This window comes from Oncorhynchus clarkii, chromosome 22, assembly GCF_045791955.1.
Source record: "Oncorhynchus clarkii lewisi isolate Uvic-CL-2024 chromosome 22, UVic_Ocla_1.0, whole genome shotgun sequence".
Classification (NCBI taxonomy): domain Eukaryota; kingdom Metazoa; phylum Chordata; class Actinopteri; order Salmoniformes; family Salmonidae; genus Oncorhynchus; species Oncorhynchus clarkii.
This window is the reverse complement of record NC_092168.1, coordinates 36,945,556-36,966,227: the sequence shown is the minus strand read 5'-3', so window position 1 is coordinate 36,966,227 and position 20,672 is coordinate 36,945,556. Positions and strand designations below refer to the sequence as shown.

At 44.1% G+C, this 20,672-nt stretch overlaps 1 protein-coding gene across 4 annotated transcripts in view; it reads left to right on the top strand.

The window, feature by feature from the left end:
- Window positions 1-20,672, top strand: part of LOC139380841 (semaphorin-5B-like) — a 288,353-nt gene that overhangs the window by 168,210 nt on the left and 99,471 nt on the right. For all 4 annotated transcript variants that reach the window (XM_071123938.1, XM_071123939.1, XM_071123940.1 and 1 more), the window contains exons 6-9: window positions 905-967; window positions 2,935-3,033; window positions 10,768-10,981; window positions 17,388-17,673. In XM_071123938.1, the coding sequence (XP_070980039.1) occupies window positions 905-967; window positions 2,935-3,033; window positions 10,768-10,981; window positions 17,388-17,673 (662 nt within the window). The remainder of the gene's footprint in view (window positions 1-904; window positions 968-2,934; window positions 3,034-10,767; window positions 10,982-17,387; window positions 17,674-20,672) is intronic.

The following is a 20,672-nucleotide window of genomic DNA, read 5'->3' as shown; positions in this document are numbered from 1 at the left end:
GGTGAGTCTCTTTCAACGCAGTAGTCAGGCAGCAGCCACGGTGAGTCTATTTCAACGCAGTAGTCAGGCAGCCACGGTGAGTCTCTTTCAATGCAGTAGTCAGGCAGCCACGGTGAGTCTCTTTCAACGCAGTAGTCAGGCAGCAGCCACGGTGAGTCTCTTTCAACGCAGTAGTCAGGCAGCAGCCACGGTGAGTCTCTTTCAACGCAGTAGTAAGGCAGCAGCCACGGTGAGTCTCTTTCAACACAGTAGTCAGGCAGCAGCTACGGTGAGTCTCTTTCAATGCAGTAGTCAGGCAGCAGCCACGGTGAGTCTCTTTCAACGCAGTAGTCAGGCAGCCACGGTGAGTCTCTTTCAACACAGTAGTCAGGCAGCAGCCACGGTGAGTCTCTTTCAACACAGTAGTCAGGCAGCAGCTACGCTGAGTCTCTTTCAACGCAGTAGTCAGGCAGCAGCTACGCTGAGTCTCTTTCAACACAGTAGTCAGGCAGCAGCCACGGTGAGTCTCTTTCAACGCAGTAGTCAGGCAGCAGCCACGGTGAGTCTCTTTCAACGCAGTAGTCAGGCAGCCACGGTGAGTCTCTTTCAACGCAGTAGTCAGGCAGCAGCCACGGTGAGTCTCTTTCAACGCAGTAGTCAGGCAGCAGCCACGGTGAGTCTATTTCAACACAGTAGTCAGGCAGCCACGGTGAGTCTCTTTCAACGCAGTAGTCAGGCAGCAGCTACGGTGAGTCTCTTTCAATGCAGTACTCAGGCAGCAGTCATGCTGAGTCTCTTTCAAAGCAGTACTCAGGCAGCAGCCATGCTGAGTTTCTTTCAAAGCAGTACTCAGGTAGCCCCCTTTGCAAAAGGTGAATGCTGCATCCAATCACTCTTTTTACATGTGTTTATTTTGGTTTCCTAGGCAACGGAATGGATTCCAGATGATGACACCAGGAGGTCCTGTCAGAGCAAAGGGAAGACCGAGGTAAACAACGACTTTGAGACTTCCCGGGAGGGCTCCACACACACACACACACACAAATATATACACACACCACACAAATATACACCTACACCTACACCACACACACACACACACACACACACACACACACACACACACACACACACACACACACAAATATACACACACACACAAACAAATATACACATTCACACACACACCACACAAATACATTCATATACACACACACAAATATATACCTACACCTACACCACACACACACACACACACACACACACACACACACACACACACACACACACACACACACACAAATATACACACACACACAAACAAATATACACATTCACACACACACCACACAAATACATTCATATACACACACACAAATATATACCTACACCTACACCACACACACACACACACACACACACACACACACACACACACACACACACACACACACACACACAAATATACACACACACACACACACATACACACACACACAAACAAATATACACATTCACACACACACCACACAAATACATTCATATACACACACACAAATATATACCTACACCTACACCACACACACACACACACACACACACACACACACACAAATACATTCATATACACACACACAAATATATACACACACCACACAAATATACACCTACACACACACACGCACACACACACACACACACACACACACACACACACACACACACACACACACGACCTTCCCTGAATAAAACCATTTCCTTTAAAAGCAGTCTGTTGACTGGCTGGTCAAGGGGCTCTATGGGGCCTTGTGGGAGTGGCTTATAGTGATTTTATGATTTTTGGGCCCCTTCAATCGAAGTATGTTTTCTGGCTGGGAAGTGAAAAATAACACAGACTTTTTAGTAAGACACTCAAAGCAGAGTCCTTCTTCTGTACTTCCAACGGCTGATAACAAACCATGTGATCATTTTGTTATTTCGCTTTTCTTTGTGAGAATTGATTGCCATGCTATTTTTATCTCAAAAGCCCAACGGAGAAGGGAAAGTAAAAAATCCATTCTCTCTGGAGAACGTCGTCTGACCTCAAGTTTGAAACACAGCAATTTTATTTATTTGCCAAGACAGAATATTTAAGGACAACAAAGAAGTTTCATTCCCTCAAACGTCAGACATTGCTTTATAAAAACGAGATTAGATTAGGTTTAAATGTGTTACATTTAATTTTACAGATGAAAGATTAAAAAAACATTACAGTCATATCATTAAAGTGAGCCGTGAGTGAGTATTGCTGGGTCGTATTCATTAGTGCACTCTGTTGCAAACCATGCGCCTAATACAACAGGTGAAATGCTTACTTATGAGCCCTTAACCAACAATGCAGAGTTTTTAAAAAGTAAGACAAATTTGCTAAACTAATGGAAAAAGTAAGACAATAAAAATAACAGTAACAATAACAAGGCTATATACAAGGGGTACCGGTACCGAGTCAGTGTGCAGGAGTTCAGGTTAGTCGAGGTAATCGAGTTAATATGGACTGTAGGTAGGGGTGAAGTGACTATGCATAGATAATAAACAGAGAGTAGCAGCAGCATATGTGAAGACTGTGAAGGATTGTGTGTGTGTGTGTGTGTGTTTTGTGTGTGTTTGTGTGGCGTCAATATGCATGTGTTTGTTTTGTGTGTGTGTGTGTGTGTGTTGGAGTGTCAGTGCAAGAGAGTCAGTGCAAAAAATTATAATAGATAAGAATACAATAAGGGTAGACATTTGATGAACTATTCAGCAGTCTTTATGGCTTGGGGGTAGAAGCTGTCAAGGAGCCATTTGGTCCCAGATTCTTATCAAGTTAATGTAGTCCCTCCCCGCTTCGGTCCGTTTTCTTGTGTTTGGTGAATACAAACAAAGGTACGCAGGTTTCTAACCTGTAACAACCTGTCTGCTCTCTACTACTCCCTGTAGGTAGAGTGTCAGAACTACCTCCGCGTGCTACTGGTCAATAAGACTGAGGTCATCACCTGTGGAACCAACGCCTTCCAGCCCCTCTGTATCACCCGGGAGGTAAGAGGGAATGGGGGATGCAGGGAGGATGGATGGAGTGATAACCTACAGGGGTGTAGGTAGGGGGGTGATGGGGAGGACATGATGAGAGAGTAAAGGAGGGTGGTGCACTGTAATAAAAAATAAAATATTTTTTAACTGTTGGGTTATTGGTGCTGGGTGTTGGGTTATTGATGCTGGGTGTTGGGTTATTGGTGCTGGGTGTTGGGTTATTGATGCTGGGTGTTGGGTTATTGGTGCTGGGTGTTGGGTTATTTGTGCTGGGTGTTGGGTTATTCATGCTGGGTGTTGGGTTATTGGTGCTGGGTGTTGGGTTATTTGTGCTGGGTGTTGGGTTATTGAGGCTGGGTGTTGGGTTATTGGTGCTGGGTGTTGGGTTATTGATGCTGGGTGTTGGGTTATTGATGCTGGGTGTTGGGTTATTGATGCTGGGTGTTGGGTTATTGGTGCTGGGTGTTGGGTTATTGGTGCTGGGTGTTGGGTTATTAGTGCTGGGTGTTGGGTTATTGATGCTGGGTGTAGGGTTATTGGTGTTGGGTGTTGGGTTATTGATGCTGGGTGTTGGGTTATTTGTGCTGGGTGGTGGGTTATTGGTGCTGGGTGTTGGGTTATTGATGCTGGGTGTTGGGTTATTGGTGCTGGGTGTTGGGTTATTGATGCTGGGTGTTGGGTTATTGGTGCTGGGTGTTGGGTTATTGGTGCTGGGTGTTAGGTTATTGATTCTGGGTGTTGGGTTATTGGTGCTGGGTGTTGGGTTATTGGTGCTGGGTGTTGGGTTATTGGTGCTGGGTGTTGAGTTATTGGTGTTGGGTGTTGGGTTATTGGTGCTGGGTGTTGGGTTATTGGTGCTGGGTGTTGGGTTATTGGTGCTGGGTGTTGGGTTATTGATGCTGGGTGTTGGGTTATTTGTGCTGGGTGTTGGGTTATTGGTGCTGGGTGTTGGGTTATTGATGCTGGGTGTTGGGTTATTTGTGCTGGGTGTTGGGTTATTGAGGCTGGGTGTTGGGTTATTGGTGCTGGGTGTTGGGTTATTGGTGCTGGGTGTTGGGTTATTGGTGCTGGGTGTTGGTTTATTGATGCTGGGTGTTGGGTTATTGGTGCTGGGTGTTGGGTTATTGATGCTGGGTGTTGGGTTATTGGTGCTGGGTGTTGGGTTATTCGTGCTGGGTGTTGGGTTATTGGTGCTGGGTGTTGGGTTATTGATGCTGGGTGTTGGGTTATTGGTGCTGGGTGTTGGGTTATTGGTGCTGGGTTATTGAGATATGACCCAAAGACCGGAGGCGTAGTTTCGTAGGGGAGTGGACTTCAGATTGTTCTTTTTAGTCACCCATGAGAGTAAATGTAATTTATGTTAATCTGTTCTGTTGTATTGTTATTAAGTATTAAAACTAGAAATGCCTGGCCTTTCAGCCTACCTGCTAGAGAACTTGGAGAATGTTGCTGGACTTCCCCTTTAGCATCACATGCATATCAACCCGCAAGGTGCCCAAACATTAGCGCCTCATTAAGGCTTGATAAATTGTGTATAAACAATTGGTATCATGAAGAAATATTAGTGAAATATATCCATGTAAAAATACAACAATAGTTATTTGGTTAGATAGACTAAAGGGTATGTTTTGTATACTTCTACAAAGTCCTAGTGAAAACGTAGGCCTATAGGCTATTTTCAACACTTCCAGCCAGTGACGCAAACAACATTCTAACAGTCTAATAAATACATTTCATATATGCTATCAGAAGAATAATAATTTGGTTGTGTTTATTAAGGTCTTAGGTAACATTAGAATACTAAAAAACTATATTTTCAAATAATATAATAGCATTTTCATTCGTTTATGTTACTCTAGGCCCCTCAAACTCAACTCTGGACCTTGAAACCAGCACTGCATTTTGTCATTGTTCCCCTCTAAGCAGGGACTGATTTAGACCTGGGACACCAGTTGTGTGCAGTTAATTATCAGGTAGAACAGAAAACCAGCAGGCTCCAGACCTCCAGAGTTGAGTACCTCTGCTCTAAGCTATAAGTAACAACGAAAAACCACTAGTTCAAGTCCCTCACAAATCAACCCACAAGGCGAGCAGTGAAATGATTAACCCTAGGGCCAACACTGATAAATATAGGCATAACACAAACTCATCATTACACTATTGTTGTTCTAAATGAAATCAACCTTTTCATCCTCCTTATCATTCAGTTAGGTCTAATTTAAATTAAATTGTGAAGTAACTTGCACAATTATTGCTCATTCATCCATTTATCATTCATTCAGTGTGCTGGCATCGTTTGCTTCCCTTCGCTCATCAACTTGGATAGAGTCATTGATATGTGTTTTAATATTCTAAAGGCCTACCCATAACGGAGCATGTTTTCATTTCCTTTACAATGCATTTGATTAGTAATAGAGTTATAGTAAATAAAACAGTCCAATAACAGCATATTTTTTACAAAGTAAAACTTCAAAAATAATGATACCAACCCACAAGTCATGCGTTCAAATGATTTGGTATAAACATGAGTACCAACGCTAATAAACAGGAATAACACAAACTCATCATTACACTATTGTCTTTCTAAATTAAATCAACCTCTTCACCCTCCTTATCATTCAGGCCTAATTTAAATTACATTGTGAAGTAACATGCACAATTATCACCCATTCATCCATTTGTCATTCATTCAGTGAGGAGAGAGAGATACATTAGCACCTGGCTGGGTACCAACGTCCTACAGCACATTGTCTTGGTGGGTTAAGTTGGGGAAATATGTTGGAAAAACAGGTTAAAAGGCTCTAAATACTTTTCTGTTTGTGATTTAAAAATTCTGACGAATAAGAAATGTAAAATACAAACATTTATGAAAATTCAGGGAAGGAGCAGCACGTTGTCGCCTCACTTCACGTTCTTAGGAAACTATTCAGTAATTAGTTTTTTTAATGTATTATTTCTCACATTGTTAGCCCAGAAAATCTTAAGCGTTATTACATACAGCCGGGAAGAACTATTGGATATAAGAGCGACATCAACTTACCAACATTACGACCAGGAATACGTCTTTCCCGAAGAGGATCCTTTGTTTGGACCTCCACCCTGGACATGGGATCTTATCCCAGAGGCCGACCCAAAACAATGAGGTCGCCACAGGAGAGGCAGACGGAGGGGCCTCCTGGTCAGACGTAGAAGGAGAGCACACTGTTCACCGCTTTCAAGCATATTACTCGCCAATGTCCAGTCAACAAGGTCTAGACAACAAGGTCTAGACAACAAGGTCTAGACAACAAGGTCTAGTCAACAAGGTCTAGACAACAAGGTCTAGACAACAAGGTCTAGACAACAAGGTCTAGACAACAAGGTCTAGTCAACAAGGTCTAGTCAACAAGGTCTAGACAACAAGGTCTAGTCAACAAGGTCTAGTCAACAAGGTCTAGACAACAAGGTCTAGACAACAAGGTCTAGACAACAAGGTCTAGACAACAAGGTCCAGTCAACAAGGTCTAGACAACAAGGTCTAGACAACAAGGTCTAGACAACAAGGTCTAGTCAACAAGGTCTAGACAACAAGGTCTAGTCAACAAGGTCTAGACAACAAGGTCTAGTCAACAAGGTCTAGTCAACAAGGTCTAGACAACAAGGTATAGACAACAAGGTCTAGACAACAAGGTCTAGACAACAAGGTCTAGACAACAAGGTCCAGTCAACAAGGTCTAGACAACAAGGTCTAGACAACAAGGTCTAGACAACAAGGTCTAGACAACAAGGTCTAGACAACAAGGTCTAGTCAACAAGGTCTAGACAACAAGGTCTAGACAACAAGGTCTAGACAACAAGGTCTAGACAACAAGGTCTAGACAACAAGGTCTAGTCAACAAGGTCTAGACAACAAGGTCTAGACAACAAGGTCTAGACAACAAGTTCCAGTCAACAAGGTCTAGACAACAAGGTCTAGACAACAAGGTCTAGACAACAAGGTCCAGTCAACAAGGTCTAGACAACAAGGTCTAGTCAACAAGGTCTAGACAACAAGGTCTAGACAACAAGGTCTAGACAACAAGGTCTAGACAACAAGGTCCAGTCAACAAGGTCTAGACAACAAGGTCTAGACAACAAGGTCTAGACAACAAGGTCCAGTCAACAAGGTCTAGACAACAAGGTGTAGACAACAAGGTCTAGACAACAAGGTCTAGTCAACAAGGTCTAGACAACAAGGTCTAGTCAACAAGGTCTAGACAACAAGGTCTAGTCAACAAGGTCTAGTCAACAAGGTCTAGACAACAAGGTCTAGACAACAAGGTCTAGTCAACAAGGTCTAGACAACAAGGTCTAGTCAACAAGGTCTAGACAACAAGGTCTAGTCAACAAGGTCTAGACAACAAGGTCCAGTCAACAAGGTCTAGACAACAAGGTCCAGTCAACAAGGTCTAGACAACAAATTCTAGACAACAAGGTCTAGACAACAAGGTCTAGACAACAAGGTCCAGTCAACAAGGTCTAGACAACAAGGTCTAGACAACAAGGTCTAGACAACAAGGTCCAGTCAACAAGGTCTAGACAACAAGGTCTAGACAACAAGGTCTAGACAACAAGGTCTAGACAACAAGGTCCAGTCAACAAGGTCTAGACAACAAGGTCTAGACAACAAGGTCTAGACAACAAGGTCTAGACAACAAGGTGGACATTATCTCCCAAGAGAATTCTCTTCGATTATAGTCTCAGCCGTGTACAGTCGGAAGTTTACATACACCTTAGCCAAATACATTTAAACTCAGTTTTTCACAATTGCTGACATTTAACCCGAGTGAAACTTCCCTGTCTTAGGTCATTTAGGATCACCACTTTATTTTAAGAATGTGAAATGAATAATAGTAGAGTGAATGATTTATTTCAGCTTGTATTTCTTTCATCACATTCCCAGTGGGTCAGAAGTTTACATACACTCAATTAGTATTTGGTAGCATTGCCTTTAAATTGTTTATCTTTGGTCAAGCGTTTCGTGTAGCCTTCCACAAGCTTCCCACAATAAGTTGGGTGAATTTTGGCCCATTCCTCCTGACAGAGCTGGTGTAACTGAGTCAGGTTTGTAGGCCTCCTGGCTCGCACACGCTTTTTCAGTTCTGCCCACAAATTGTCTATAGGATTGAGGTCAGGGCTTTGTGTTGGCCACTTCAATACCTTGACTTTGTTGTCCTTAAGCCATTTTGTCACAACTTTGGAAGTATGCTTGGGGTCATCGTCCATTTGGAAGACCCATTTGCGACCAAGCTTGAACTTCCTGACTGATGTCTTGAGATGTTGCTTCAAAATATCCACATAATTTTCCTACCTCATGATGCCATCTATTTTGTGAAGTGCACCAGTCTCTCCTGCTGCCACCCCTGTGCTTCACGGTTGGGATGGTGTTCTCCGGCTTGCAAGCCTCCCCCTTTTCCCTCCAAACATAGCAATGGTCATTATGGCCAAACAGTTATATTTTTGTTTCATCAGATCAGAGGACATTTCTCCAAAAAGTACAATCTTCGTCCCCGTGTGCAGTTGCAAACCGTAGTCTGTCTTTTTTTATGGCGGTTTTTGAGCAGTGGCTTCTTCCTTGCTGAGCGTCCTTTTAGGTTATGTCGACATAGGACTCGTTTTACTGTGGATATAGATACTTTTGTACCTGTTTCCTCCAGCATCTTCACAAGATCCTTTGCTGTTGTTCTGGGATTGATTTGCACTTTTCGCACCAAAGTAAGTTCATCTCTAGGAGACAGAACACGAATAAGACGAACGTGACCGCTATATAAACAATGTGCTAACGTGCAACACGTTAGCACATTGTTTATATAGCGGTCACGTTCGTCTTATTAGTTTTTTGTTTAAGTGTTCTTAGTGTTCGTCATTAATAAAGAAGAATGTATTCTAACCACGCTGTGCTTTGGTCTCCTCCATACGACGATCGTGACAGACAGCCTTGGAAGAACTTCACTGGACTCTATGTAAACTGGAAACCATATATCCTGAGGCTGCATTCATTGTAGCTGGGGATTTGAACACAAGAATACCTAAATTCTACCAGCACATTGATTGTTTTACCCGCTCGAACACTACACTGGACCACTGCTACTAACTTTCGCGATCCATACAAGGCTCTCTCCCACCCTCCCTTCGGTAAATCTGACCATTACTCCATCTTGTTGCTTCCCTCCTATAGGCAGACACTAAAACAGGAAGCGCCCATGCTTAGCTCTATCCAACGTTGGTCTGACTAATTGGATTCCACGCTTCAAGACTGCTTCGAACAGGTGGACTGGGATATGTTCTCGGGTAGCCTCAGACAATACATTAACGTATATGCTGAGTCAGTGAGTTTATTAGGAAGTGCATTGGAGATGTTGTACCCACTGTGACTATTAAAACCTTCCCAAACCAGAAACCGTGGATTGATAGCAGCATTCGCGCAAAACTGAAAGCACGTACCACTGCAGTTAAACATGGCAAGGTGACTGGAAACAAATACATATTTCATTCCCTCTACAAGGCAATCAAACAAGCAAAGCGACAGTATAAAGACAAAGTGGAGTTGCAATTCAATGGCTCAAACACAAGACAGGGTCTACAGACAATCACGGATTACAAAAAGAAAACCAGCCCCGTCGCTGACATCGACGTCTCACTCCCAGACAAATTAAACAACTTCTTTGCGTGCTTTGAGGACATTACAGTGCCACCGACACGTTCTGCTACCAAAGACTGTAGGTTCTCCTTCCCTGTGGCCAACATGAGTAAAACATTTAAACGTGTTAACCCTTTCAAGGCTGCCGGCCCAGACAGCATCCCTAGCCGCATCCTCAGAGCATGCGCAGACCAGCTGGCTGGTGTGTTTACGGACATATTCCATCAATCCCTATCCCAGTCTGCTGTCCCCACATGCTTCAAGATGTCCACCGTTGTTCCTGTTCCCAGGAAAGCTAAGGTCATCATGAAGTGCTTTGCGAGACTAGCCAAGGATCATATCACCTCCACCATTCCATCCCCTTTCATTGTGTGTATAAGGTAGTCGTTATTCATTGTGTGTATAAGGTAGTCGTTATAGATATTACTGCACTGTCAGAACTAGAAGCACAAGCATTTTGCTACACTCGCATTAACATCCACTAACCATGTGTATGTGATCAATAAAATTTGATTTGATGTGAACTTAACATGATGAACAGGAATGACATTTACTCTCAGGTGGCCAATAAGCACTAGCTGAAAGCCATGCCCTTAATAAGCCACACCTCCTGAAAGTAACCTAAGGATTACATTCAAAAAGACCCAGCTGATAGGTTAACCTAGCATGACAGTAAAAAATACCCATCTGATGGTTAAATTAACCCATGTTTGTGTAATCCAAACGACCCTACTGGCTGGGTCAAAATAACCCAACTTGTTCTGTCTACTATCTAACCAGCGCTGGGTTACCAAATAACCCATATTGGGTTGTTTTAGAGCATCATTTTATTAAAGTGTGGAATGAAGGAGTGGGGGGAACGAAGGGGAGATGAAGGGAAAAGAGGGATAGAGTGATAACTGGCAGGAATAGGGGTGGGGGATGATAGACAGTGAATGGTGAAAGGAGGCATTAAGATAAGGTCGTCTCCAGCTACATGACTGGAATGTAAACATCAAACAGCCATATGGTCTGTGAGAAGATAGTGTGTTGTTACTATCATTTTCTTGCTCTCACACTCTATATCTCTCTCTCCCCTCCCTCAGGTGGGGAACATGTCCAGCGTGTTGGATCGTGTGAACGGCGTGGCACGGTGCCCGTATGACCCTCGCCATAATTCCACGGCGGTGGTGACGGAGAGTGGTGAGCTGTTCGCCGCCACTGTCATAGACTTTTCGGGTCGCGACCCCGTCATCTACCGGAGCCTAGGAGGCATGCCACCCCTTCGGACTGCCCAGTACAACTCCAAGTGGCTCAACGGTAAATGACGGTTCCACAAACCTCGCTGTGTGTGTGTGTGTTTGTAATGTGTGTGTGTGTGCGTTTGTAGTGTGTGTGTTGACACCACCTGCACTGCCCACCATGTGTTTGTATTAGTTGATTCGGTAAAGTCAATTAAAGTGGATTGCATAGGAGCTAAGATCTTTGTTAGAGGCCCAGTGCTTCCTGATTGTTAATGGCTTGGTGCAGTCTGTTATCCACCATGTTTCAGGCTATCAGCCATGTTTCTCAGGGACACCATTTCTACTATTTCCTAGTATCCAAGTAAAAAGACATGGTAATTTGACCCCCCCCCCCACAAAATAAAGTATGCGATTTAAGTGTAATCCACCTAGGTACGGTATTGTGGACAGTATGAGCTGGTATTGGCTGGTACTATAGAAAGCTAAGTTAGATAAACCTCCATCATCAGCCCCAAAAACCCAGCTAGGTGTCTGTAATCTTTCTGTTGCTGACACCAGGCCTTTTTACTGAATGCACCTCACAAATACATCCTGACTCCAGCAGAAAAAAGACAAACCTTTTCCGAAACTGTGATTATTATCTGCAGTAATTCAAACACAGCAACCATATTTAGTTCTAGGCTCCATAGAGTAGGAGGAGAAAAGAGGAGAAGAAAATAGGAGGGAGAAGAAAGGGGGAGAGAGGAAGGGTGAGGGGGTAGAGGTGTGCACTAGAGCCCTGCACCAGCATGAATTTAAAGCTCAATCCCTGCAAATGCCCACAACGTTCAGGCCCTAACCTAACCAGACTCGATTGCTTCTGCCAAATTTGGGCATTACCATATTGGGCTTTACAGTCATTTACAAAAATCTATTTAAAATGACAACAAAAAAATTATAAGCGACAATTAAGGATCTTTCAAAAGGCCGAAATTAGAAATAACTTCCTCTGTTAGTAAATCCATTAGCTCCCTGTGTGCAGCTCGCTCAGCTCGCTCTGAGTCTGAGTGTCAATGGTGACGGCTCCACTTGGACTGCTCTGCTCAATGAAGAGACATGAGAGAGCAGTTAGCTATTAGCTACTTTATCACTATAAACTCTGACAAAACTCAAGGAACATGATTATTTTCTGTGAAATGATCTCTCCTGTCTTATATTTGACGAGGTTGAAGCACTTCTGACACCATGTTAGGATCTCAGTGAGATATGACTGTCACGATCATCGTTGGAAGCATACTCGGACCAAAGGGCAGCGTGATCTGGGTTCCACATATTTACTGAAGTGAAACTTACAAAAACAATAAGAATGACCAAACCGTGCCGTAAATGACGTACTCACAGGCAACAACACAAAAACAAGATCCCACAAAACACAGTGTGAAAATGGCTGCCTAAATATGCTCCCCAATCAGAGACAACAAAAAACAGCTGGCTCTGATTGGTAACCATACCAGGCCAACATAGAAATACACAACCTAGATTACCCACCCTAGTCACACCTCGACCTAACCAAAATAGAGAATAAAAGGCTCTCTATGGTCAGGGCGTGACAATGACTGTACTGTGCCGCAGAGCATGAGCAAATTGCTCAGCTTCAAATTGTTAGTGATCAATGTAGTGATACCCGAGCCCTGCCTGTAGCTTAGTTATTGATGAAATAACAACACACCAGCCCTAACCCGGTGTGTTGTGGCCCGTCTGGTTCTGGTCGGGTAGTAGAGCTCTAGTTTAAACGAAGCAGAACAAGGAGCAGAGTATGGAGCAGAGCAAGGAGCAGAGCATGGAGCAGAGCATGGAGCAGAGCATGGAGCAGAGCAAGGAGCAGAGCATGGAGCAGAGCATGGAGCAGAGCAAGGAGCAGAGCAAGGAGCAGAGCATGGAGCAGAGCAAGGAGCAGAGTATGGAGCAGAGCATGCTCAGTTTGACCGGAGCACGGAGCGAGTTTCCCAAAGACTGGAGCATCAGCCTTCTTGCCTGCTACACGTTTGCTCCAGTAACGTTCCAAGTAGTGCTCACTTCATGGGCTCAGGGCATTCCTGCAGCGACATGCCCTTGTAGTCTACTTGCATACTGCTATAGCCCCTTGCTTTAGCTACTGTCATGGAGTTGGCTAAATATATAACAAAAGGTTATCATGAATTCTGGCCCAATAGGCCTGGCATATTACCTCTTTCCATTTTGAAAGGGTTATTTTGCTTATAAACCTTTAGGCCTACCTATCAAAGAAAACAAAAACAACTCCGCGTCCCTGCCCAGCCTGGCAAGAGTGGCCCGAAGGGTGATTAGTATCTCCAGTGGCTCTGCGAGCACAGTGAGGGTATTCCCAGCTGCTGCCCTCATCACATGATCCTTTAGCCAGAAACTCTGGCCAAACTCGTCTTTCCAAAAATGAATTCAAAGGCACTGATCCTAATAAGGCATTTTTCATTTAATTTGTATTTAATTCCAAGTAAGTCACAGCCTATATGTGCAATATATAAACTATAATGATTTAATACAACAACATTTTTAAATTCTGCGTGCTTAATGTCCCTGCCAGCCTAGCAAATGCTTCACAATGTATTTCTTTGTAGGCTATAGCCTTGAAATAATTGAAATAATATAGCCTAAATCATTTATAATTAATTCACTTAGACTCTCTGTTTGACTCCTGACCTATTTATAGTGTTTATATGCTGTTGAATATGACATGAAGCCTATTTGAAATGATGAGCGCTTCTTACAGTCACCTTTTCATGTTGTTTATTAAATTACTTTTCGTTCAAATCATATGGTTTGGTTTCAATACTTCAAAACCAAATGGTAGGTTCAGGTGGTCACACAAATAGATGGGTGTTGGTTAAACTGTGATTTTAATGAATGGAGCGGATTTGGAGTTTTTTTCCCCTGTGAGAGAGGAGCTTTTTTAGTGTGAGTGGTTGGAAAGGACATGGAGCGACTGCTCATGAGCAATGAGCGGGATTTCAGACCGCTCAACTCCACTCACATGCTCTGTTCAGAAGGGAGAGACAGAGGAAGAAAAAGGCTGAGAAGAAAGGTAGGGGGCAGAAATATACAGGCCAGGCAGAGGAGAGAAGATAGACTGAAGAGGCATTGAGTGGTATAATTATTCCCCGTGGCAGTGAGAGGGTGAAATTACAGCACGCTGCATGCTTCATGCCACGCAGGGCTGTGTGTGTGTGGGGGGGAGGTGGGCTTTACCACAGGAGGGGGCGAGTAAGAGAGCAAGCGAGGGAGGAAGGAAGGAGAGGAGAGGAGCGGCGAAGCTGTGCTCATCAGCATAATCACAGCTGGTTGCAGATAGACAGACAGACAGACACCCCACTGTTGGCACCACCTTGCCTTTCCATTCCCTCAGCCCTTCTGAAATACACACATCCTCTTGGGGCAAAGCCCACTTTGCTGTACAGACTCTCCTTCCAGAGTCTGGAGCTGGATCTGGCAGGATCAGAGGAGACGGAGTGAGAATTCAAATCTAATTTCTAGTAATGAGCCTAGGCAACACACACAGGCAAGCAATAATCTCTCTCTCTCTCTCTCTCTCTCTCTCTCTCCCTCCTCCTCCTCCTCCTCCTCCTCCCCATGTTCAGTCACGTGGCTGTGTGTGAGTTCCACCCCCCGCAGGCCTCAATCAGTCTGTGTGGAGATTGAACAATCTGTTTACTTTCGGCAGGGAAGTGGAAAAATGCTATTTGTTGGATTGACTCCCACAAATGACACGCAGCCTAAACATGGAGTATTAGCTCATTCCTATGCCACCTCTGACAGCCACAGGGCTGGGTGGGTGGGTGGGTGTGTGTGTGTGTGTGTGTGTGTGTGTGTGTGTGTGTGTGTGTGTGTGTGTGTGTGTGTGTGTGTGTGTGTGTGTGTGTGTGAGAGACAGCCGTGGGGAAGCAGCAGTTAATCTACGCTAATGCCTGTTTCCATAGCTTCTCTTTCCATGGTAATTATCTAGGACCCGACAGGAGGTCTAGTGATACAGTACACACGCATACACACACACACACAAACCCATCATGTACATGGCTGTTAACTGACCTGGAAAACCTTGTCCTCCATTACAAAGTTCCATGCAGAGCAGGTGAGGGATGTGATGGTATATTTGTCATGATAGTTTTTCAGAAATGGATTACAAGACATTTCATTATTCACGGGCAAAGCTATGGCTTCTTTTCTGGTCTCTTCTCCCATTACGCTTAGACTAGAGATAACGATGGAACAGTTTGATATAGAAAACTATAGGATAAGAATAATGGGACAGTGGATGAATATTCAGCTGACAAGGGAATGTAAATTGTCAAAGACTCCAGCCACCCAAATCACAGACCGTTCTCTCTGCTACCACACGGCAAGCGGTACCGGAGCACCAAGTCTGGGACAAAAATGCTCCTGAACAGCTTCTACCCCAAAGCCATAAGACTGCTGAACAGTTCATTAAACGGCTACCCAGACTTACTACTTTTCAACCCCTACCTACATACACATAGTACTTCAATCAATCACCTAACCAAACCTACATTCACATAGTACTTCAATCAATCACCTAACCAAACCTACATTCACATAGTACTTCAATCAATCACCTAACCAAACCTACATTCACATAGTACTTCAATCAATCACCTAACCAAACCTACATTCACATAGTACTTCAATCAATCACCTAACCAAACCTAGATACACATAGTACTTCAATCAATCACCTAACCAAACCTACATTCACATAGTACTTCAATCAATCACCTAACTAAACCTACATGTACATATTACCTCAATCAATCAATCACCTAAACAAACCTACATTCACATAGTACTTCAATCAATCACCTAACCAAACTTTCATGTACATATTACCTCAATCAATCACCTAACCAAACCTACGTTCACATAGTACTTCAATCAATCACCTCACAAAACCTACATGTACATATTACCTCAATCAATCACTTAACCAAACCTACATTCACATATTAGCTCAATCAATTACCTAACCAAACCTACATTCACATATTACCTCAATCGATCACCCCAACTACCTCGTACCCCAGTACACTGACTCAGTACCAGTACTCCTTGTATATAGCCTGTATATAGATAGACCTGTTATTGTTATTTTAGTGTGTTACTATTTTATTTGATCTATTTGTAAATGTTCTTACTTTTTAAATACAATGTTGAGAAAGGGCTCATAAGTAAGCATTTCACAGTGAACTCCACACTCGGTTCATGTGGCCAATAAAATTTGATTTGAGATTTTACCAAACATTGTGCTAGTTGGTAATCCAGTCAGTCTCAACCATTTCACCCATTCCTATTGGCTGTGGCCAGTCACTACCTGCAGTTGGTTTTTATCAGTGTTCTGAAATGGAATTACGAGTCCTGTTATTGCTCCTGATGTCGTTTCCATTCCTGCCGGTTGCTTGCATTCTCCTATAATCTCATTCGCTTAAACGGTAATGCTGGCCCCTGGGGCATTTACCGTCATGGCTGTTTGCAGGTTACTATCTCCACTCTCCACTCTGCTCTGAATCCACGCAGTAAGTTCATGTGTTTCTGTGTGCCTGTTTGTGTGTGTGTGTGTGTGTGTGTGTGTGTGTGTGTGTGTGTGTGTGTGTGTGTGTGTGTGTGTGTGTGTGTGTGTGTGTGTGTGTGTGTGTGTGTGAAATCACTGAGAATGTATGGTCCCAGAGAGAAAGCAGAACTGACAGCCATATTTTGTTGTTTTCACCAGCTCACTGCCTCTCTAGTCATGAGTAAATTCTACGTTATAACTCTACCGGAGAGGACGATCCTACTTGTTATCACACATGGCTTCAAATAGTACTCCAAATCTTTCACATGCTTTTGCTTGAGCCTGCCTGAAGGTTTTGAACCCAGGTGTGCTGTTAATGTGTCCCGTTGTGGAGTCAAGACTAAACAGTGCCTGTGTTTATAGCAACCGTGACAAGGTTTGAGCATCCATGTTGCCATACGGTGTTTCTGACCACCAAGTCAAAGTGGAAGGAATGATGAAGTCATGGTCTCTATTGATTTCTTTCCCCCCGTCGAGTGCGTTAGACTCATGTCTTTACCATGTATATCCAGATGATCAACTGTCCTGGTATTTACAGAGGGAGGAATGAATGTATTGTACATTTTACAGGATGACTATTACTAATGAATGTATAGTATGTCTCACAGGAAGAGTAATATCTTTATTATCAACATGACTGCACACGTTTATTCATCAGTATTGGCTACCAGTATAGACTACCATGACATTGAGAATCATCAGCTGTGGCTTCATGGAGTCTAATGCTCTCTCTGACTTTGTCTCCCTTCCCTCTCTGCTTTGTCTCTTCTCCTCCCCCGTCCTCTCCTCCTCTTCCACTCCTCTCTTCCTGTCCTCTCCTGTCCATTTCCACTCCTCTCTTCCTGTCCTCTCCTCCTCTTCTCTTCTTCAGAACCCCATTTCATCTCAGCGTACGATGTGGGTCTCTTCACCTTTTTCTTTCTGCGTGAGAACGCCGTGGAACACGACTGTGGGAAGACTGTCTACTCACGGGTGGCCCGGGTCTGTAAGAACGACATCGGAGGGCGGTTCCTACTGGAGGACACCTGGACCACCTTCATGAAGGCCAGGCTGAACTGCTCGCGCTCAGGAGAGATCCCCTTCTACTATAACGAGCTGCAGAGCACCTTCTATCTGCCTGAACAAGACCTCATCTATGGGATATTCACCACCAACGTGTGAGTGATGAGTGATAGTCTTTCTAGGCAAGACACAAACACACACTCACCTAAACACATATACACAGAAAATTCACCAGTGTTAAAAACCAAACAAAATGAACACTGAAAGTGTTAAATCAACACTGAAAGTGTTAAATCAACACTGAAAGTGTTGTCTGTGGACCCATGTAGACAATGGAACAGTGTTAAGTTAACACACTCGTTAGTTTAAAACCTTTTTCAAATATTTCCCAGAGTGCCTTGCCTTCGAGAGTTACCACCCATGACTATATTTGTTAGTGACAGAGACATGATTGTTGCATTCATCCATTTTCAGTCCTATGGACAGTAGGCTACTTTCTATCACTGTACCAGTACAGGACAGAGAAGGAGCGAGTACTTTCCAACTGTGTGTGTGTTTGTGTGTACCCCTCCCTCTTTCCCATACTTTGTCTCAGTCCCTGTCTGTCTCTCAGTCCCCCAGTTACTCCCTAAAACTCTTCCCCCAGTAGGGGGATATGGTAATGCAATCACAGGAAACACTGTCTCCATCTGTCTGTGTTAAATTGAACATGGTCAAACAACTCCCAGGAGTTTGAACTGTAAAACAGAACAGAGGGAGTGAGAGGGAGAGAGAGAGGCAGGGGGAGAGGAGAGGCAGGGGAGGGAGAGAGAGAGGGAGATATATACATATACAGTGGGGCAAAAAAAGTATTTAGTCAGCCACCAATTGTGCAAGTTCTCACACTTAAGAAGATGAGAGAGGCCTGTAATTTCACCATAGGTACACTTCAACTATGACAGACAAAATTAGAAAAAAAATGCAGAAAATCACATTGTAGGATTTTTAATGAATTTATTTGCAAATTATGGTGGAAAATAAGTATTTGGTCAATAACAAAAGTTTATCTCAATACTTGGTGGCTGACTAAATACTTTTTTGCCCCACTGTATATATGCTGTTCTCCATCTGCCTTTGCTGGACATCTGCTCTTTTAAATAGGTCATTCAGTAGCAGACTAGGTTTGCATTCATTCTCTCGTCAGAGTAGTGATCTTAAGACCCCAGAGCTGAGGCATTTTATTAACTGTAGACCTTACTGGTATCTCCCTCTCTCTCCCTCCCTCCACCATCCCTCCCTCTGTCAGGGCTGCTGAGTGGGGCTTCGCTGTTTCTCCCATTGAAATGGGGCTATCACTTGCTAATGATAATTATCCAGGTGATTTCTCTGCTTTACACATTCCATTCCAATGGCTTTCTCCATATGTACTAAACTTTCTGAATGAGCAGCTGGATGCTGCTGAAGGTGTGTATCATATATGAAACTGATTGGCTTCTGATTTGACATGTCTCCTGGGTAACCTGGTAACCATGGTGTCCTGGCGTGGTGTAATGTGTGTGTGCAGCCATCTGAAGCGTGACCCATATTTTTGGCTGATTTTCGATATTTTTTCCTTGTAGGTGTACTTCTTTCATCACCTCAATATAATAATGTCAAATGCACCTTGAAATGAGCTATAAATTCCATGGAGCATATTGGATATGCCTAGAATAAGGATCAGTCAGATCATTCGTTTTTACAGTAAGAAAATTATTATTCAAAAAAATATATATTTTACCCCCTTTTTCTCCCCAATTTCATAGTATCCAATTATTAGTAGTTACTATCTTGTCTCATCGCTACAACTCCCGTACGGGCTAGGGAGAGACGAAGGTCAAAAGTCATGCGTCCGGAAGCCAGCCACACCAATGTGTCGGAGGGAACACTTTGCACCTGGCGACCTTGGTTAGCGTGCACTGCCCGCCACAGGAGTTGCTGGTGCGCGATGAGACTAGGATGTCCCTATCAGCCAAACCCTCCCTAACCCAGACGACGCTAGGCCAATTGTGCGTCGCCCTACAGACCTCCCAGTCACTGCCGGCTGCGACAGAGCCTGGGCGCGAACCCAGAGCCTTTAAACAGGGTATGGTAGTAGGTGTCAGGTGCACCGGTTTGTGTCAAGAACTGCAACGCTGCTGGGCTTTTCACGCATAGCAGTTTCCTGTGTGTCTCAAGAATAGTCCACCTCCCAAAGGACATCCAGCTAACTTGACACAACTGTGGGAAGCATTGGAGTCAATATGGGCCAGCATCCCTGTGGAACGCTTTGGACACCTTGTAGAGTCAACATGGGCCAGCATCCCTGTGGAACGCTTTGGACACCTTGTAGAGTCAACATGGGCCAGCATCCCTGTGGAACGCTTTGGACACCTTGTAGAGTCAACATGGGCCAGCATCCCTGTGGAACGCTTTCGACACCTTGTAGAGTCAACATGGGCCAGCATCCCTGTGGAACGCTTTGGACACCTTGTAGAGTCAACATGGGCCAGCATCCCTGTGGAACGCTTTGGACACCTTGTAGAGTCAACATGGGCCAGCATCCCTGTGGAACGCTTTCGACACCTTGTAGAGTCAACATGGGCCAGCATCCCTGTGGAACGCTTTGGACACCTTGTAGAGTCAACATGGGCCAGCATCCCTGTGGAACGCTTTGGACACCTTGTAGAGTCAACATGGGCCAGCATCCCTGTGGAATGCTTTGGACACCTTGTAGAGTCAACATGGGCCAGCATCCCTGTGGAACGCTTTGGACACCTTGTAGAGTCAACATGGGCCAGCATCCCTGTGGAACGCTTTGGACACCTTGTGCCCCGACGGATTGAGGCTGCTCTGAGGGCAAAAGGGGATAAACTCAATATTAGGAAGGTGTTCTTAATGTTTGGTAACTTTTTACCCCTAGTGGTTCAACTTCACCATTGAAATGGTGATGTAGAGGCACCTTGAGAAGGTTCCTCTGTCATTTCAAGGGAGGGGTTCATTATGAAATACACTCCCTTCTAGATGTGCTGGGTGGTACCACCTCAAGGAAGGGGTTCATTATGAAGTACACTCCCTTCTAGATGTGCTGGGTGGTACCACCTCAAGGAAGGGGTTCATTATGAAATACACTCCCTTCTAGATGTGCTGGGTGGTACCA